Source organism: Bombina bombina, chromosome 3 (genome assembly GCF_027579735.1).
Source record: "Bombina bombina isolate aBomBom1 chromosome 3, aBomBom1.pri, whole genome shotgun sequence".
NCBI lineage: Eukaryota > Metazoa > Chordata > Amphibia > Anura > Bombinatoridae > Bombina > Bombina bombina.
This window is the reverse complement of record NC_069501.1, coordinates 647,962,054-647,983,408: the sequence shown is the minus strand read 5'-3', so window position 1 is coordinate 647,983,408 and position 21,355 is coordinate 647,962,054. Positions and strand designations below refer to the sequence as shown.

Here is a 21,355-nt window from a genome sequence, read left to right as displayed (position 1 = left end):
ACCACAGGCCCTGAGTTTTCAGAGAACCCCAAACAGCTACCCAGCCTGACAGGCTGGCGTCTGTAGTCACAATCACCCAGGAAGGTCTCAGGAAGCAAGTGCCCCGAGACAGATGTTCCTGTGAAATCCACAACAAGAGAGAGTCTCTTGTTAAGGGGTCCAGATTAATCCTCTGCAATAAATCTGAATGGTCTCCGTTCCATTGACTGAACATGCAAAGTTGCAGCAAACGCAGATAGAACCGAGCAAAAGGAATGATGTCCATGGAAGCCACCATCATACCAATCACATCCATGCATTGAGCCACTGTTGGATGAAAAGCAGACTGGAGAGAAAGACAAGAAGCTTGAACTTTCTGACGTCAGTCAGGAAAATCTTCATGGACAGGGAATCTGTGATTGTCCCTAGGAAACACACTCTTGTAGTTGGAACTAGAGAACTCTTTTCCAGATTCACTTTCCACCCGTGGGAACGAAAAGACAACAACATCTCTGTATAAGATTTTGATAGTTGAAAAGATGACGCCTGGACCAAGATGTCATCTAGATAAGGCGCCACAGCAATTCCATGGGATCTGATCCTCCCAGAACCTTTGTGAATATTCTTGGCACTGTGGCAAGACCAAATGGAAGGGCAATAAACAGGTGCTTTCTCCAGAAAGGCAAACCTTAGAAACTGGTAATGATCCCTGTGAGTGAGTTGCTTATTCTACCCCAGGGTAAACTCTTGTTGCTTATATTTTATAGATATCCCTTACCCTATAGTGTGTATTTAGAACCTATTTGTATCATTTAGATTATGGATCTCTTCTAAGTAAAATTAGATTTGTTTACTGAAATTGAGAGTTTAAAAAACTGTGTAACCCGGAATGATCAGATTCCAACAGGGAATTTATCAGAACTTTGTGAGAACTTGGAAAAAATTTTAATTAAATAAATGAAGCAAAAATTAGAAGTAAGCTTTCTACAGAAATATATTAATTTAAATGTAGTACCAAGGGGTCTGCGATTAATGAAAGATTGTACTTTCCAATTACAAGAACCTAAGTGGGGCATCTCTAAATTTAATGAAAATTATTGTTAAATCTAGGAACATTAGTTTGAGAGAATTTGGAGAGAAAATCTAGCATCTAAGTAATGACCTAGCTCCTTGGAATTCAGAGAATGAATATAAAACAATACAATCCAATATTATTAATAATTTAAAAGAAATTAAAAAAGAAACTATTGATATTAAATTTAGAAAAATGAATAGGGACCTAACAGACTATAATACAAAGGATACAAATATTGAAACACAAACAGTGGAGGTTACAGCTGATATTAACAAACCACCAATATCAGTTGAACGAAAATGGAAATTTTTCTCCAGAAAAAGTAATAAAAAGAAAAACATGGAGTATAATGGAATAAAGAGTAGAAATCTAGATAAAACCATCCCCACAGAATACAATAGGAAGAAGGAACAAAATAATAAACAATATCACTCAAATACACAACAAAATTATAGACATATAAATAATATCCAAAAACTAGATATTAAGATGCAAATAAATTGGGGTAATGATAAAGCCTCTGAAAATTATACTTATAAACCATATCAAAGGAATGATTCATATAAACCATATAATCAACAAAACTCCATAAATAATTATAAACATGATTGGAGAACTAGAGAGGATAATTGGAGACCCAGAGAACAAAACTGGACAAATTATAATAGGTTTGAACCGTTAAGAGACCTCGAATGGGGACCAAATACAGCTAGTCCCAGACAAGGCACTTCTGTTTCTTTTTTAGAAGAGGACAGGAGACAAATAGAAAGAGTAAAAGAGAAAAAAAGAGAAAGAGAGGAACCAGAGGTAGAGGAGGAAAGAGATAAACAGAAACGAATGAGATAGATAAACATGGAATCTTTAATTTAAGCGACACTGAATTGACTACTCATCAATATAAGGTATTGCAAAAAGGCTTAACATTCGCTCCCACTAATAAATTAAATAAATTGAATACATTAATCAATGTAAATAGCTTTATTCGTAATATTACTCTTAAGATTCTTCATAAAAAATCCAATTGAACATGAAAAAATGATAAGAAGGGCTTTCACCATACAAACCTTAAAGCTAGATCTAAATTCTTTCCCACGAATGAGAAGGGGAGGAATAAAGAAATGTTCGAGAAAGCAGTCAAAAAAGATATTGAAGATATGAATTTAGATAAAATTACTTATAATCTAACAAAAAAGGAAAATGATACTTTAAAAGAACTACAGAAGAATCCCAAAATCACCATAAAGAAAGCCGATAAAGGGGGTGGCATTGTTATACTTAATACAGTTGATTATATTAAAGAGGCAAATAGATTATTGAATGACATAGAAACATATAAAAAAATTAAATCAAATCCAACTATTCAATTAGCTAAAGAATTTAACAATCTACTCAATAAGGCACATAATGTAGGAATCATTAATGGTAAAGAATACGGTTTTCTAAAAGTTGATTTCCCTAGAACCCCCATATTTAATTATTTGCCCAAGATTCATAAATCGCTAACAAATCCGCCCGGGAGACCCATAATCTCAGGAATTCAATCGATTACATCTAATCTATCCAAATTTGTGGATAAGTATTTACAACACTATGTGGTTAAACTCCCTTCATATTTAAAAGACTCCACTGAATTTTTAAGAGAACTGAAGAATATACAATGGAGCAAAGATTTTATACTTGTAACTTGAGATGTATGCTCATTATATACTAATATTCAACATACTTTAGGATTAAAAGCAGTGTAACACTTTTTACAAAAGCGTGGAGAAATACCAATTGAGCAGATTGATTTTATATTGGAAAGTATTAAATTTATATTGAACAATAATTATTTTAATAACCAATTTTATATGCAAATAAAGGGAACGGCAATGGGCACCAAATTCGCCCCCAGTTATGCTAATTTATTTATGGGATTCTTAGAAGAAGAAATGATACATGGATCTATCTGGGAGGCGAATTTGGTGCTATATCGCCGTTTCATCTATGATATTATCATAGTTTGGAAGGGGGATGAAGAGCTTTTAGATGTTTTTATAGATGATTTTAAGAATAATAGATTTGGGATTGATTTAACATACGAAAAAAGCACAACAAATATTAGTTTTTTTAGATATAGATATAATGATTAACAACGAAGAGATAACCACCAGAACCCACTTTAAAGAGGTGGATTCAAATAATTATATCCATAATAAAAGCTGTCATTATAAGAAATGGTTGGATAATATTCCAATGAATCAATTTTTAAGAATTAGAAAAAATTGCAGCAAAATAGAAGATTTTGAGGAACAGGCAAGTACCTTAGAAACAAAATTTAAAAATACGGGATATAATATGAATCACGTGAGAACAGCAAAAAAGAGAGCAAAAGAAAAAACACAAACTGAGCTGTTAAAAGAAAAAACTCCAAAAGAATGTCTTGAAAGATTACTAGATATACCTTTTATTACTGATTTTAACATTAATCATAATAAACTAAGGAATGTTCTGAGCAAGCACTGGCACTTATTACAGAGAGATCCATTTATTGGCGAATCTCTTACAGAGAAACCCAGAATAGTTTTTAAGAAAACCAGGAACCTTAAAAATATATTGGCACCAAGCACTTTTAAACCCAGAAAAATGGGAGGTACTGATGTAGACTTAAGAGGCAATAAAATAGAGGGCTATTTTCCTTGTATACATTGTAAAGCTTGCAAATATAGTTGTAAAACAAAAAGTGTTAAATCAGCAGTAACCAATAAAGAATATCAAATTTGGGACCAAATAAAATGTTCAGATCGAAATGTAGATTACTTAATTGAATGCCCATGTAAAAAAACAGTACTTAGGTGAGACCTCACGTATGTTGAGAGATAGGATCAGAGAACACCTCCTCAACATAGAACATGGCTTTGAAGGACATATGCTCTCAAAACATTTTAAAGAGATGCATAACCAAAACCCAAAAGGTTTGAAATATTGGGGAATAAGAAAGATTACACAAGGCTGGAGAGGCGGAGATTTAAATAAAAAAACTGATAGGAACAGAAGCAGAATTAATTTTCACTTTTAAGACCCTAGACCCATTAGGACTCAATGCAGAGCTTGATTTAAATCCCTTTATTTAAATATTATACTGTTTTAGACATCATTTAATATCTTGTTTCTATTGTGATTGCTATTTTTAAAGTCTGAATATAAAATTATAAACATGATAAAACCGTTGGTAGAAATATTATAAATTGTATTTATGTTTTGAATATAAAAAACATATTGTTGTTTGATTTCTCCTTGCACATAAATTGTTGAGATAACCTAGACAGTGAGAATAGGAGAATAAGTGTTCGCTTTAACTTCTTTATCTTACTGAGATCTAGGAATATCCGATATGAAGTTAGGAATATATAATGATATAATAAGTTTTAGATTTTTACATAGATTTTTATAAAGTTTATTAATATAAATTCCAAATAAAGGTTTTCATAAATGGAACACTGTCATCCTGCCACACAAATTAACTAAGACTGCTTTGCTATTTATGAATTAAATGAACACCCACGACTCCGTGTAATTATACTTCTGAAACAACTTGGAATAAAACAATGAAAGAACTCTATACCTTTAAGAAAAGAGGTATATAAGGATGAGAGGAAGTACACAGGCTTATCTTGACAAAAGCTTTGGGCTGAAACGCTTTGATAAGCAGTCCTGTGTAGCTGGCCAGCTCTATATGGATTCTCTGTGAATGAATTACCACTTTCATTAACAGTGGAATTTCTACTAACGATTATCAACAACAATCATCTTGGGACAAGTCTTGGCAAAGATACTGAGTGCATTTACTGAGAGAAATACAAGTGAGAAAATATATCTTAGTGGAATCTCGGACTGAAGTTTAAAATAAGCAACCACCGGTAAGCTGACCTCTCGATTGGCTGAACGAGGAGACACGTGATACTTACACGTCAGCAGGCACGTAATGGCCACCCGAACGCCAATTCCATGCTGGAATAGAGAGTAAGTCAGAAAGCGATCATTGAAGTTTAGCTTTCGTATTCTGGTGAGTAGGATTCCCTGGATCCATTTGAGATATAACATTACATGTGCATAGTGCATACTCTCTAAAGTGAATTGTCTGTCACTTGCTATCCGTTGGAAGCTAAAAAGTTACAAATGTATTCATTTTATCACGGAGCAGAAATTGACTTGCTGGATACAATTTTACAGCTTTGGGGTTTTCATTAACCTAACAAAAAACCTTTTATGCAAAGTTTGCAGTACATTTTAAGAACAATATTTAAGAACAATATTTGATTTTATAAGGTGCACCTTATATATTTTGTTTTTGCTTTTATAATAGAGTATCAATTGTGTTTTTTGTTATTGATTGTGTCATTAAATTGTTATTTTTAAGTGGAATATCATGTTCTTATTTTTAATATATTTTTAGGAATATTATATTTTTAAAACACATATATATATATATATATATATATATATATATATATATATATATATATACACACATATATATATATATATATATATATATATATATATATATATAATTATATTTCAATCTTGTTAGACTGGTAGAGCTTTCATTAGCGCACTCCATCATTCTGTGTTTTTTTGCATATATTTATAGTGTGAGATTAGGGATTACCACACTATTGAGTTGCTTATTCTACCCCAGGGTAAACTCTTGTTGCTTATATTAACTCTGAGTTTATGTAAGCCACTGAGGTGATGTTGTCCGACTGGAATCTGATAAACCAGACTAAAGATAATTGAGGCCAAGCTGTCAAGGCATTGAAGATTGCTCTCAACTCCAAGATGTTTATGGGAAGAGAAGACTCTTCCCAAGACCACAGACCCTGAGCTTTCAGAGAACCCCAAACAGCTCCCCAGCCTGACAGGCTGTCATCTGTAGTCACAATTACCCAGGAAGGTCTCAGGAAGCAAGTGCCCCGAGACAGATGTTCCTGTGAAATCCACCACGAGAGAGAGTCTCTTGTTAAGGGGTCCAGATTAATCCTCTGCAATAAATCGGAATGGTCTCCGTGCCATTGACTGAGCATGCAAAGTTGCAGCTGTCCCTAGGAAACACACTCTTGTAGTTGGAACTAGAGAACTCTTTTCCAGATTCACTTTCCACCCGAGGGAACGAAAAGACAACAACATCTCTGTATAAGATTTTGCTAGTTGAAAAGATGACGCCTGGACCAAGATGTCATCTAGATAAGGCGCCACAGCAATTCCATGGGATCTGATCACTGCCAATAGGGCTCCCAGAACCTTTGTGAATATTCTGGGCACTGTGGCAAGACCAAATGGAAGGGCAATAAACAGTGCTTTCTCCAGAAAGGCAAACTTTAGAAACTGGTAATGATCCCTGTGAATGGGAACATGTAAATACACGTCCTTCTGGTATATGGTGGTCATGAACTGACCTTCCTGAACCAATGAAAGGATGGAACCCTGAGGAATTTGTTGAGACACTTTAGATCTAGGATGGGATGGAAAGTTCCCTCCTTTTTGGGAAAATAGATTTGAATAGAATCCTAGACCTTGTTCCTCTAGAGGGACTGGTACAATAACTCCCAGCGAGGATAGGTCCTTTACGCAATTTAAGAAGGCCTCCCTCTTTACCTGGTTTGAGGATAGTCTCGACAGGAGAAATCTACCCCTTGGAGGGCAAGACTTAAAATCCTATTTTGTAACCCTGGGATACTATGTCCACAGCCCACGGATCTGGAACATTGCGTATCCAAGCCTGACGAAAAAGAGAGCCTGCCCCACCTGATCCAAAATCGGATCAGGTGCGGACCCCTTCATGCTGATTTAGAGTCAGTGGAAGGCTTCTTGTTTTGCTTTCCCTTATTCTAAGACTGGCTGGATTTCCAAGAGGACCTGGATTGGTCTGGCTTGGAAGAAGAGGAGGACTTCTTTCCCTTAAAGCTGCAAAAAGAACGAAAATTTGAAGTCTGTCGACCCTTAGGTCTATTCTTCTTCTCCTGAGGTAGGAAAGATCCCTTTCCTCCTGTAATCTCTGAAATGATTTCTGCCAGGCCAGAACAAAAGAGAGTTTTACCCTTATAAGGTCAAGCCAAAAGCTTGGCCTTTGAAGATACATCAGCCGACCAAGATTTTAACCACAGAGCTCTGCGAGCTAGAAAAGTGAAGCTAGACATCTTAGCTCCCAGTCTAATTACCTGCATGTTGGAATCATAATTAAAGGTATTGGCCAGTTTAAGAGCTTTGATCTCCTCTACCGTAGTCTCTTTTGTTAACAGATCAGACAGGGCATCGCACCAATAAGATGCTGCTCCCGCAACCGTGGCAATACTTGCCGCAGGTTGCCACTGTAATCCTTGATGGAAATACATCTTTTTAAAGTAAACCTCTAGCTTCTTATCCATCGGATCCTTAAAAGAACAACTATCCTCTATAGGAATGGTAGTTATTTTAGCCAGAGTAGAGATAGCTCCCTCTACTTTAGGCACAATGCGCCATTAGTCCCGAATGGAGTCAGCAACAGGGAACATCTTTTTTAAAACTGGGGAAAGGGAAAAAGGACCGCCTGGCTTATCCTATTCCTGAGCTATAATATCAGACATTTTGCCTGGAACAGGAAAAACATCCTCAGACATTGGAGAATCATAAACTCTATTAAGTTTAGAGGACTTCTTGGGGTTGACAGCAACCAAAGGTTCAGAGTCGCCCCAAAGTAACTAGAACCTCCTTCAGAAGCAACCGGAGATGTTCAAGCTTAAATCAGAAATTAACTTCTTCAGATTCAGAAGATTTTTCCCCATAGTGTCAGAGTCTGAGATCTCACCTTCAGAAGCTACTGAGGTATCCTCCTCATCAGACATTTGAGAAAGGTTGACCAACGCAGAGTTAGAGGGGGTCAGAAACCTTACTAGCAGACAAATGTTTAGATTTCCTCTTACGCTTACCCGAAATAGGGAAAGCAGACAAAGCCGCAGATACTGCAGAAGTTCTGTGTGGCAAAATCCCCTGGTAAATAGACACCCCCAGGAGGTTGAGAGGAAACAGAAGGCACAGAATTAGAAACAAATAAAGCTTGGGACGTTTGAGGAGAAAGCTGAGGAATGTCACGCACAGCAATATCCTAAGAGACACTTGGCTCAGAAGGGAGTAACTTGTCTTTGAATTTGAGTCCATAACTATCGTAATTAGTCCCCACTAAAAAAAGACCAATTAAAATGTGAATAAAAATTATGACCAAAATTATATTAATTTGATTCCAAAAAATAAAACAATATGTTCAAGGAATATGTGAAGACTTAACACAGAGGCTAATAATTTTATTGACACTCTAAGACCCATCCTCAGACAAGAGACCTAAGCGTTTGTCTGAGGCTCCTACCATGACCGGAATCAGTATCCCACTAGTAAGAGGAGCGAGACTCTCCAGCAGAGATCCTCTCCTCAAAGCGAATGATCTAATCAGCAAAGTCTGTGAAAGCTGGCACTTCTAAACTCACGACCCTTCGCTCCAATACAGTGAAAATGCGGAAGCCACGTGAGCGGCCGAAAAAGAACTGCGTCACAGCTAATAAGCGCGCATTAATAAAAACGGCCCAAATAAAGTACCCTGCACATATTCATTTTTCAAGAAATGACATCCTTCATTAAGCAAAAATAAATAAAAAAAACCTTGACAAGTAATTAAGGGAGAATGTAAGCAAGCTTCATTAACCCTTAAGTCTCTCTAACTGTCTCATTTATTAAGTGCCTTTAGATTGTACCAATAAAGTTGCCCGTGAATGTACCCTTAATCATATAAGGATAAACTTAGTCCCAAAAGATATCCACCTGAGAGTAACCTCAAAAGTGCTGACCTTCAATACCTAGAAGGCAAAAGCACTTACCTGTGGATCCAGCTGCAGGGCAGATAACAGCTACTAAGGTGTGACCGGTACTCCACTCCCTGTCAGGGACCTGTAGTAAAAAACAGAGTAACCAACCCTGGCTTTCTGCAAAGGGGTAGCAAAGTGTTAGAAGTAAAGCAAAGACCACCTCGCCGCCTTCTAACTGCTAAAAGCCACCACTTCTCTTACTAAAGAGATTGACATGGACACAGCTAGACCCCAATCCTTGCTTGCAGGGAAAAGTACCCATAAAAGGATTAAATATCTTCAGACACCGTCTTCACACATCCTCCATTGACAGAGGCAAAGAAAACGACTGGGGATTATGGGTAAGGGAAGTTATACTAAACAGCTTTGCTGGGGTGCTCTTTGCCTCCTCCTGCTGGCCAGGAGTTGAATATCCCACTAGTAATTGGAATGACGTTGTGGACTCTCCATGCCATAGGAAAGAAATGGCATTATGTGAAAAATGATTTCATGCAACAAGACTTACATCCATTTATGTTTTCAACCAACCAAAATAAATGGAACTTTTACTATAAGGCGGTCCTAGGGTTGACAGATGTCCTTCCTTACATTACTGAGTGACTGAGCAGATGACCATCTGGAGTAGGTGCGGTCATGCAAAATTATATTTTACATTTGATATTATATTATATATATTTATAGTAATTTTATGCCAATAAAAACAAAGCAGTAATTTTACCCCTCTACTATTTTGGCTGCCAGTAATACACACAAATCAGTCAGTCAATTAATATGGAGATGCTTTACCTATAAAAGAACTAGAGATATTGGCCTATATTTAACAAGGTCTGGCAGACCTGATCCGACAGTGCGGATCAGGTCCACCAGACCTCGCTGAATACGGAGAGCAATACGCTCTCCGTATTCAGCATTGCACCAGCAGCTCACAAGAGCTGCTGGTGCAACACCGCTCCCTGCAGACTCGCGGCCAATCGGACGCCAGCAGGGGGTGTCAATCAACCTGATCGTACTCAATCGGGTTGATTTCCGGCGATGTCTGTCCGCCTGCTCAGAGCAGGCGGACAGGTTATGGAGCAGCGGTCTTTGTGACCGCTGCTTCATAACTGCTCCATTCGGAGCTTGATAGATAGGCCCCATTGCCAACCTTTAAAAATGTAGCAGACTTTCAGGGGGTTAAAAATGTATAATTAAGTGTCTAGTTTTTATATAGTTTTTATTGGACATGACAGTCAGTTGAGATACTGGAATATCTTGTTGAATACTGGATACCTGGTAAACTTAGGAATTTCTTGAAAGTCCAATCGCTTTGCTATAGTTTTAAAGTCTGAACTTCAAATTCTCTGCAGGAAAGTTCAGTTTAAAATATGATGAAATATATCTGATCTCAATCAAGCACCTTTGTTTCTCAAACAATGAAGTCAACAGTAATAATAAAAAAATAATACTACCTGATCGATAGGCACAAAGATAGTTAGAATTGCAGTGTGGTGAACTAGCATGAGGAAATCCTTCTGCAGGAAGCTGTTCATTGCAGTAGAAAAGTGATCTTTCCCATTTGTAACCATTTTTTCTTTGCATTTGTACCAATGCCATAGAAACATGGCTAATGCATCATAAACCATGTAAGGAATGACAATCCAGATGAACGTTGTCGCCAGCCAGTGTCTAAGGGAAAAAAATAATTTAAAAAATGGCATCATTAATATATCACATTATTAAACCATCTGTATTTAGGATTACAAACATCTACTATACAAAGCTTTTTGTGGATAAGTTAAAGGAATATTCCCTCATAATAAAATGCTCTCTTTTTTGTAAGAACATTTTATCTTTAAAAAGTTATTTTATTTTACTATGTGTTTAACCCCTGTGAAGGTCAAAGTTGTACTCCTGTGCCGATACATATCTCCACGTGAAAATATTAATGGTGAATAACAGACACACACGTGTATGCCCTAGTCACTGCCTATATCTTCATTTGGAGCAGAACGAGGGTGTCCCAGGAGTGTTAAAAACAGATAGCATAAGGGAATTGGTACAAAAATAGTAACACTGTAATCCCAAAATAGATAAATAATAAAATGTATTAAGTGCACAAAGGATAATGAGAGTCCAAGAGTTCTTGCTTTTTGTAGAGGGTAGAAATTCCAAGAAAACAAAAAAAAAAATGCGATAGTGAAGCCCAGTTAGGAAAAGGATTATATATCCAAAAGAACCGTACTCAAATATACAATAGCTATGACTAAACTCAGTTTAAAAGCCCAAACATAAATCCTTCACTTCATATGAAGGACATGTGAAACCTTGATAGGTAAACCGGGAGCAAACATATACAATAACTGGGGTACACGAGGCGAACTCAACAAAGAACAATCAGCAAACTCAGAGATTCACATCTCCTAAGTAGGACTAATGGTTAGAGCATTTGCTCAGTACCAATTTTTTCATTTTTGGGAAGTGAGTTTGATTCCTATACTCCTCTCTTTTTTCTATTTTGTTTGAATTTATTCATACTAAATTGGATTATTTTGAAAACAATGAATTTTAAGCGTGTTTTATGTTAATTTATTTTTATTCATATTACTATTAGCCATTTTGGATTGTCTATTAGCATATTTGATATAACACGCATATTTGCCTCTATATTGAGAATTTGCTCTGTATAATTAGCTGTAGCCCATAACATGTATTTTAGTTGTTTTTAATCTGTGTTGCATTATGACATTTTCTATAATAAAGACTTTTAGCTAAAGAGATTTCAAAACAAAATAAGACACAATGGACCAATAAAAACATAAATTATGCTTACCTGATATATTCATTTCCATCGTTACGAGGAGAGTCCACGGCTTCATTCATTACTTGTGGGAAATACTGAACCTGGCCACCAGGAGGAGGCAAAGACACCCCAGCCAAAGGCTTAAATACCTCCCCCACTCCCCTCATCCCCATTCTGCCGAGGGAACAAGGAAGAGTAGGAGAAATATCAGGGTATAAAAAAAGGTGCCAGAAGAAAAAACAAAAGAAATTTAGGTCCACCCAACGAAGAACCGGGCTGGATCTGTGGACTCTCTTCATAACGATGGAAATGAAATGATCAGGTAAGCATAATTTATGTTTTCCATTTAATACGAGGAGAGTCCACGGCTTCATTCATTGGGAAACAAATACCCAAGCTCTAGGGTACACTGAATGAAAAACGGGAGGGTAAAAAGGAGGAGGACCCTATTCTCTTGATGTCAAGAGAATGCATAGGCTTGAACAGAGGCCCCTGCAAAACCTTCAGAACCAAATTCAAACTCCAAGGAGGAGCAGAATGTCTAAACACAGGCCTGATCCTGGACAGAGCCTAAACAGAAAAGACTGAATATCAGGGAGATCAGCGAGCTTCTTGTTTAACAGCACAGATAGAGCTGAAATCTGTCCCCTTAAGGAACTGGCGGCAAGTTGCTTCTCCAGACCGTCCTGGAGGAAGGAAAGAATTCTGGATAACCTGACCCTATGCCAGGAATATCCACAAGATTCACACCAGAGTAAGTAGGTCCTCCACACCTTATGATAGATGCGACGGATAACCGGCTTTCTGGCTTGAATGAAAGTATCAATCACCCTCTCAGAAAAAACCCTTCTGGCTAAGACTAAGCATTCAATCTCCACAAAGTCAGACTCAGAGAATCTAGATTCTGATGCACAAAGGGGCCCTGTACCAGTAGATCCCTGCGACAGGGCAACCTCCATGGAGGAGACAATGACATCCCCACTAGGTCCGCAAACCACGTCTTCCCAGCCACGATGGAGCAATCAGAATAGTTGACACTTGCTCCAGTTTGATGCGTGCCACTACACGAGGTAGAAGTGGTAACGGTAGAAATATGTACACTAGGTTGAATACCCAAGGCACTGCTACAGCATCTACCAGTTCTGACTGGGGGTCCCTGGACTGCGACCCATATCTGGGTAGCTTGAAGTCGAGTCTGGATGCCATGAGATCTATCTCCGGAGTCCCCCAACTGTTGCAAATCTCCGCAAACACTTTGGGTAAAGAGACCATTCCCCCGGATGAAAAGATTGTGTGCTGAGAAAGTCCGCTTCCCAGTTGTCCACACCCAGGATGTGGATCGCTGATAACGAGCATTCATGGGCTTCCGCACACTCCAGAATCTGAGAAGTAGCCCTCAGTTTACGCTGGGGTTAGGTTCCAGAAGGAATGGTTGTAAATGGAAACCGTTGTAAATTGAAACCCAGTTTATAATGTAAGTCAATGGGAAGTGAGGGAGATAGGTTCCAGGCCCCTCTCCAAATTGTCATAATAACACCTAATACATTATTTTTAAAGCTTTGAAATGAAGACTTTAAATGCTAAACAGCATTATAAACCTAATAAAATAATCACACAACACAGAATATATAATTTAACTAAGTTAAATGAACAAAAACATTTGCTAAACAGCGTTATAAACCTAATAAAATAATCACACAACACAGACTTCACTTGCATTTTTCTGCAAACAGTTCTTTCTATGCATTCCAATCTGGACTGATTTATAGACAGGAAGATCTTGTTCCTTTGAAATCTGCTCGATAGCTCAGGTCTGGTTAAACTGATTAATTTCAGCTTGTTTGGCTTTGCTGCAACACAAGCGGACAGCTCCACCTACTGGCTATTTTAATAAATGCACTGCTTCTTAATGCTTTTCAATAGCAGTCACATGACTGGAAAAAAAGGTTGTTATTCTGAAACGGTGTAAATTGAACCGTTGTAAAACGAGGGCCACCTGTACTTCCCTAATGGCCAGGGAGCTTCTCATTCCCCCCCCCCCCGGTGGTTGATGTAGGCCACCAAGGTAATGTTGTCTGACTGGAATCTGATGAACTTGGATGGACCCAGGAGAGGCCAAGCCTCCAGAGCATTGAAGATCACCCAAAGTTCCATAATGTTGATTGGGAGAAGAGACTAATTCCGATTCCACCTGCCCTGTGCCTTCCTGGCACCCCAAACCGCTCCCCAACCGAGAGACTCGCGCCCGTAGTCACAATCTCCCAAGATGGTCTGAGGAAGGAAGTTCCCTGGGACAGCCGGTATGGATGTTGTCCAGAGAGATCAGTTGGGACAGGTCCGAATGATCGCTGCCTCAGCATACACAGCTGAAGAGGCCGGAGATGGAATCTGGCGAATGGAATGACTTCTATAGTGGATACCATGAGCCCAATCACCTCCATGCACCGGGCATCTGATGGTCTTGAGGAAAATTGGAGAGCAAGACAGCTGGAGACAATCTTGCATCGTCTCTTGTCTGTTAGAAATATCTTCATGGCAATGGAGTCTATTACCGTGCCCAGGAACTCCACTCTGGTACTGGGAACCAGAGAACTCTTTCCTGAGTTTACCATCCATCCAGGAGATTGCAGAAGAAGAAGGAGTAGAGAACTTTAGTGTTCCTCTGCCAGCTGGCAAGACGGAGCCTGCACCAGAATGTCGTCCAGATAAGGTTCCCTTAACGACTAACTATCCTCAAGCGGGATAGTGGTGTGTTTAGTGAGCGTGGAGATAGCACCATCCTCTTTAGGGACAGATCCCCACAATTCTAGCTGAGAATCTGGAACCGGAAACAATTTTTTAAATGAGGGAGAAAGACGAGCCAAGTCTCTCCCACTCATTCTTAATAATATTCGCCATCTTTATGGAAACCGGGAAAGTCTGGGGCACTACCCTGTCCTCATAAACTTTATCAAGCTAAGGAATGGAAGGTTCCTCTGGTAACTTTGGTTCCGGAACCTCTAGAGTCGCTAACACCTCCTTTAACAAAAAGCATAAGTTCTCCATCCTGAACCTAAAGTCTGCCTCCTCCACAGCCGGAGGTTTAGAGGCCGCAGATTCCGACCCAGAGAGAGAGAGAGAGAGAGAGAGAGTCCTCCGAAGTATTGGAATCCTTAGCGGATACTCTAGTCTCAGATACATCCAAAGGAGTAGATGACCCCTGGGAAGGATAGCAATGTTTAACCTTGCGCTTGGCCTGGTGAGGTAAAGCACTGATGACCGCAAATACTGCAGTTTGGAACTGTTCAGTAAAATCGTGCGGCAACGTGGCCCCTCCCGCAGAAGGATTAGAAGTGCACTGGGGAGCTGCATGTGTAATCGGAGATGAATGTAGGAAACGCACCTCACGGGATGGAGACCCTCAGAGGTGGATGGCTCAGTGGTACTAAACATCTTCTTTTTTTTAGATATCACTATTTTATCGAGGCATGTGGAACATAGTTGAGTAGGCGGGTATACCGAAGCCTCCTCACAATAAACACAGGCATTAGATTTAGGTGAAGAGGGAGTACCCTCTAACATATCAGAGTCCTCCATAGCTTGCACCTTTAATAAAGACTATAGAAAAGATTAAATGGCACCTTTATACTCCCAATGGCCGGGGCACTCACCACCTCCTATGACCCAGGCCCACAGAGAGCTTATTTTCGTCTCCTGCAACTGACGGTCAGGAAAAGAAAGAAAAAGAAGCCACACCCAGTCACATAGAGTACCATGCAGGACCGCCCCTGCAGCCAAGAAAAAGTGTGCCAACTAAAACAGGCTGCGCAGTAATCAATGGAAGGCAAAGCCTGACTGTTCCACATTGCCAAAGCCACATCTCACACATGTCGCAGCAAAAAACACAATAAAGCAATCATGTATACATCCCCCCTGTTCAATAATCACCTTCCGGAGATATTAACCCTTGATTCTATACAGATAAAGGAGTCACACATGACCCTGCCTTCTTGCGTTATCATTACAGATATAAAAAATAAAACTATCTTATCAGAATCAACGCCGTGGAACAGGAGCACGGCCTCTCAAGTTTGACAGTGTGTAGCATCGCTCCTGACATGGACTTGAGTGAAGAAAGCAGGCAGTAAAACTCGTCAACACCGATTGCTTAAGGAGCTGTTAACACGAGTCTGGATGGTTTTGCAGAAAGTCTCTCCCTGCATCTCCAGACCCTAACATTTGTCAATGCTCTCACTGAGAGGCTGACAAGACTACTTAAAACTCCAGTCCCATTCCTAAGAGTACTACCCTCCATCAGAGACTACTCGGAAATCTTCCGACACTTCTCTGCCATCCTCCTGTGATGAAAGGCAAAGAATGACTGGGGGATGAGGGGGAGGTATTTAAGCCTTTGGCTGGGGTGTCTTTGCCTCCGCCTGGTGGCCAGGTTCTGTATTTGCAACAAGTAATGAATGAAGCCATGGACTCTCCCCGTATTAGATGGAAAGGACAACAACTGAGATTAACCATATCCTTGAAAAAGTCAGACTTAACTTGGTAATATGTATGTCGTAGTGGATTGGTGATCCGGGACTACATGTCACTAGGAGGAAGTGGTTTCTAACAGTGTATTTGCTCACTTGAGACAGCATTTTTTCTCTGAGTTTGCTGATTGTTCTATGTTGAATTCCCCTTGTGTACCCCAGTGATTGTATATGTATGCTCCCTAATAAATCGGTTCACCTATCAAGGTTTCACATGTCCTTCATATGAAGCGGAGGATTTATATTTGGGCTTTTAAACTAAGGGCTTAGTCATAGCTCTTGTATATGCGAGTACGGTTATTTTGGATATTTGTTCCTTTTCCTAACAGGGCTTCACCATTGCATGCATTTTTCTTTTTCTTGGAGGTTTTACACCATCTACGAAAAGCAAGAACCCTTGGACTATCATTACAAATCGTTTTTGCATTTTATACATTATTATTTCTTTTTTTTTAGCAAAAGGGAATTTGTTTAAAAATAAAATGCTCTAATACACAGCATTTTAATTTAACACTACGCATGAGGCACTGAACATTTACAACTGTAGCTGCCCGATGCTTCTGTATGCAAAAGGAATCCTACACATATCAGAGTAATGTTGAATATTTCAACTATGTTTTGCAGTGCATGCATTTATTTACGTGTTTGATGAAGCTATTTAATGTAGAGCTATTTATTATTAAGGGAATATAAAACTAATTTGAAAAAAGGCTATTTGGTTGCAATATTATTATAACTGCACAGTAGTTTTATCTAAAGCTTAGGTTTAAACAAAATTATGTTACCACTGATTTTCAAATGCTTAGGAACCGTTGAAAGGGTAAACAAATGTGTCTGAAACCTGGTAATTTGCCATCCAAAATCAATACAAATTTTGAAATTTTTAAGTAAAAATGGTTGAGTATTTTCAAATGATTAATATGTGATTTTTTTTTCTTTTAAGCAGATAGATTATTATTGTCTTTATTAAGACTGGAGGGCCAAAGTGTGTTTGAAAGAAGGATGATGTATTCTCTTCCAGGAAGACGCCAGAAAGGGCCTCAAAAAGAGGTATAGATGCTTTGCAAATATGAATAGATACTAGTAGAAATGATTACTACACCACTATAGCACTTAAAAAAATAAATGTGAGTGGTAATTATGTGGGAACGCAAAAAAAAAAAAGAAGTTAGTCTTTTATCAAGTTTTGATTCATTTCAGAGTCTTTAAATGAAAAATCATTCATGAATGTTTCAATATTATGTAAGACAGCATATATTTCATACGAATGTACAAATATAATCAAATAAAAAAAGACGTTTTATTGTGGCACATTATATAGATAAACTATTTCACAGATTACATATTTTTTTATCTTTATTTAGCACTTCAAAAATTTTTGGTGTTACAACAATTATAAGAGTATATCACATGTGATGGTAAGAATGAATTAAATAATTTGAGAATACTTTTCTGTTACATATAGAGATTTGAGGAATAACTCTGTCCTTGGGCTAATAATTATTTTAATTCTGATGAGTATAATTTTTTTTCAGCAGTGAGACCATCAAATACCAACAGGATGCTTATCGTTTTCATTATTTTACAAGTTTTTAATAAATGTTATTCTAAAACCGTCAGTCTCAGTATTTACCTTAAATACTGGAGCCTGACAGTTTATACAGGTAATGTGATTAACAAAAACTGCTATTTGAAATGCGATTATTTTGTGAATGTATCTGCTAAAGGGGACACAAAGCCCAGCATTTATTTATTTTATGATTCAGGCAGAGTATATATATATATATATATATATATATATATATATATATATATATATATATATATATATATATATATATATATATATATATATATATAAACTCCTCTTTGTGCTGCTTCATGAGGGCCTTCTTCCCCAGTCCCATTTGCTGCTACTACTGCTTCAGGGGGCCCTTCTTCCCAAGTCCCATTTGCTGCTGCTACTGCTCCAGGGGGCCCTTCTTCCCCAGTTCCCATTTGCTGCTGCTACTGCTCCAGGGGACCCTTCTTCCCCAGTTCCCATTTGCTGCTGCTACTGCTTCAGGGGGCCCTTCTTCCCCAGTTCCCATTTGCTGCTGCTACTGCTTCAGGGGGGCCTTCTTCCCCAGTTCCCATTTGCTGCTGCTCCAGGGGGCCCTTCTTCCCTAGTCCCATTTGCTGCTGCTACTGCTCCAGGGGACCATTCTTCCCCAGTTCCCATTTGCTGCTGCTACTGCTTCAGGGGGCCCTTCTTCCCCAGTTCCAATTTGCTGTTGCTACTGCTTCAGAGGGCCCTTCTTCCCCAGTTCCCATTTTCTGCTGCTACTGCTTCAGGGGGCCCTTCTTCCCCAGTTCCCATTTGCTGCTTCTACTGCTTCAGGGGGCCCTTCTTCCCCAGTTCCCATTTGCTGCTGCTACTGCTTCAGGGGGCCCTTCTTCCCCAGTTCCCATTTTCCGCTGCTACTGCTTCAGGGGGCCCTTCTTCCCCAGTTCCCATTTGCCGCTTTTACTGCTTCAGGGGGCCCTTCTTCCCCAGTTCCCATTTTCTGCTGCTACTGCTTCAGGGGGCCCTTCTTCCCCAGTTCCCATTTGCTGCTGCTACTGCTTCAGGGGGCCCTTCTTCCCCAGTTCCCATTTGCTGCTGCTACTGCTCCAGGGGACCCTTCTTCCCCAGTTCCCATTTGCTGCTGCTGCTACTGCTCCAGGGGACCCTTCTTCCCCAGTTCCCATTTGCTGCTGCTACTGCTCCAGGGGGGCCTTCTTCCCCAGTTCTCATTTGCTGCTGCTACTGCTTCAGGGGTCCCTTCTTCCCCAGTTCCCATTTGCTGCTGCTACTGCTCCAGGGGACCCTTCTTTCCCAGTTACCATTTGCTGCTGCTACTGCTCCAGGGGTCCCTTCTTCCCCAGTCCCCACATACTGCTCCTGCAGAGGGACTTTCTTCCCCATTTCCGACGTATATGTGTTTCTCTGGGCAGAATCTCCCCCCAACCCCTGATTTGACAGCATTCTTGGATTTGTAACCCCTTGCCCTACAATCTAAATTTCTGATTGGGCTAGCTATAGCCCCAAACCAAGACGCTAGAGACTAATTTTAAGGCACTACTGGAGCCTGACAGTTTATACAGGTAACGTGATTAACAAAAACTGCTATTTGAAATGCGATTATTTTGTGAATGTATCTGCTAAAGGGGACACAAAGCCCAGCATTTATTTATTTTATGATTCAGGCAGAGTATATATATATATATATTAAATAACTCCTCTTTGTGCTCCATTTGCTGCTGCTACTGCTCCAGGGGACCCTTCTTCCCCAGTTCCCATTTGCTGCTGCTGCTGCTGCTACTGCTCCAGGGGACCCTTCTTCCCCAGTTCCCATTTGCCGCTTCTACTGCTTCAGGGGGCCCTTCTTCCCCAGTTCCAATTTGCTGCTGCTACTGCTTCAGGGGGCCCTTCTTCCCCAGTTCCCATTTTCCGCTGCTACTGCTTCAGGGGGCCCTTCTTCCCCAGTTCCCATTTGCCGCTTCTACTGCTTCAGGGGGCCCTTCTTCCCCAGTTCCCATTTGCTGCTGCTACTGCTTCAGGGGGCCCTTCTTCCCCAGTTCCCATTTGCTGCTGCTGCTCCAGGGGACCCTTCTTCCCCAGTTCCCATTTGCTGCTGCTACTGCTCCAGGGGGGCCTTCTTCCCCAGTTCTCATTTGCTGCTGCTACTGCTTCAGGGGTCCCTTCTTCCTCAGTTCCCATTTGCTGCTGCTACTGCTCCAGGGGACCCTTCTTTCCCAGTTACCATTTGCTGCTGCTACTGCTCCAGGGGACCCTTCTTCCCCAGTCCCCACATACTGCTCCTGCAGAGGGACTTTCTTCCCCATTTCCGACGTATATGTGTTTCTCTGGGCAGAATCTCCCCCCAACCCCTGATTTGACAGCATTGTTGGATTTGTAACCCCTTGCCCTACAATCTAAATTTCTGATGTGGCTAGCTATAGCCCCAAACCAAGACGCTAGAGACTAATTTTAAGGCACTACTGGTGTCTGGCCCTCCCCCCTGGCCAACAACTGGAGTACCCCTTTTTTTCATCCCCTGATGGCCTTTAAAAGGGACATGAATCCAGTTTATTTTTTCTCTTCTTGTATGCTTCAGATAGAGCAATCAATTTTAAAAAAGTTTCTACTTTACATCTATTATCAAATTTACTTTGCTCTCTTGATTAAATTTACTTTTTTGTTGAAAACCATGTAGGCTCAAGAGGATGCAAGTGTCTGGATCACTTTATGGCTGCAGTTTTTCAAGAATACTTTAATAATTTTATACATTTGCAAGAGCGCTAGATGTCTGCATTTTGCTGCCATGTAGTGCTCTAGGCACGTGCACTCTACCTGCCTAGATATGCTCTTCAACAAAGAATACCAAGAAAATAAAGCAGATTTGATAAATACATTTTGAAAGTCTTTTTTATATTTCTAATTTGCACACTCTTTTTGAATCATAAAAGAAAAAATTGGGGATTCATGACCCTTTAAGGCAACTGGAGTGTGTGCAGCTGGGAAGTTTACTGGAGCTGTAAGAACAGGCAGCCCTCCCAAGGCTAAAGGACCATTAAATACAAGTTACCTGCTCTGAATTTGAAATAAGCAGTAGATTTCTTTCTGACAAACATGTTTTCTTTCAAGTAATTGGCAAGAGTCCATGAGCTAGTGACGTATGGGATATACAATCCTACCTGGAGGGGTGCAAAGTTTCCCAAACCTCAAAATGCCTATAAATACACCCCTCACCACACCAACAATTTAGTTTTACAAACTTTGCCTCCTATGGAGGTGGTGAAGTAAGTTTGTGCTAAGATTTCTACATTGATATGCGCTTCTCAGCATTGTTGAAGCCTGATTCCTCTCAGAGTACAGCGAATGTCAGAGGGATGTGAAGGGAGTATCACCTATTGAATACAATGGTTTTCCTCACAGGGATCTATTTCATAGGTTCTCTGTTATCGGTCGTAGAGATTCATCTCCTACCTCCCTTTTCAGATCGACGATATACTCTCATATTCCATTACCTCTACTGATAACTGTTTCAGTACTGGTTTGGCTATCTGCTATATGTGGATGGGTGTCTTTTGGTAAGTATGT

The 21,355-nt window shown here is 39.7% G+C and overlaps 1 protein-coding gene across 1 annotated transcript in view; it reads right to left on the bottom strand.

Annotated features, from left to right (window-relative positions):
• TLCD3A (TLC domain containing 3A) overlaps positions 1-21,355 on the bottom strand; it is a 124,574-nt gene that overhangs the window by 30,473 nt on the left and 72,746 nt on the right. The window contains exon 3 of the mRNA XM_053704842.1: positions 10,377-10,593. Within this exon, the coding sequence (XP_053560817.1) occupies positions 10,377-10,593 (217 nt within the window). The remainder of the gene's footprint in view (positions 1-10,376; positions 10,594-21,355) is intronic.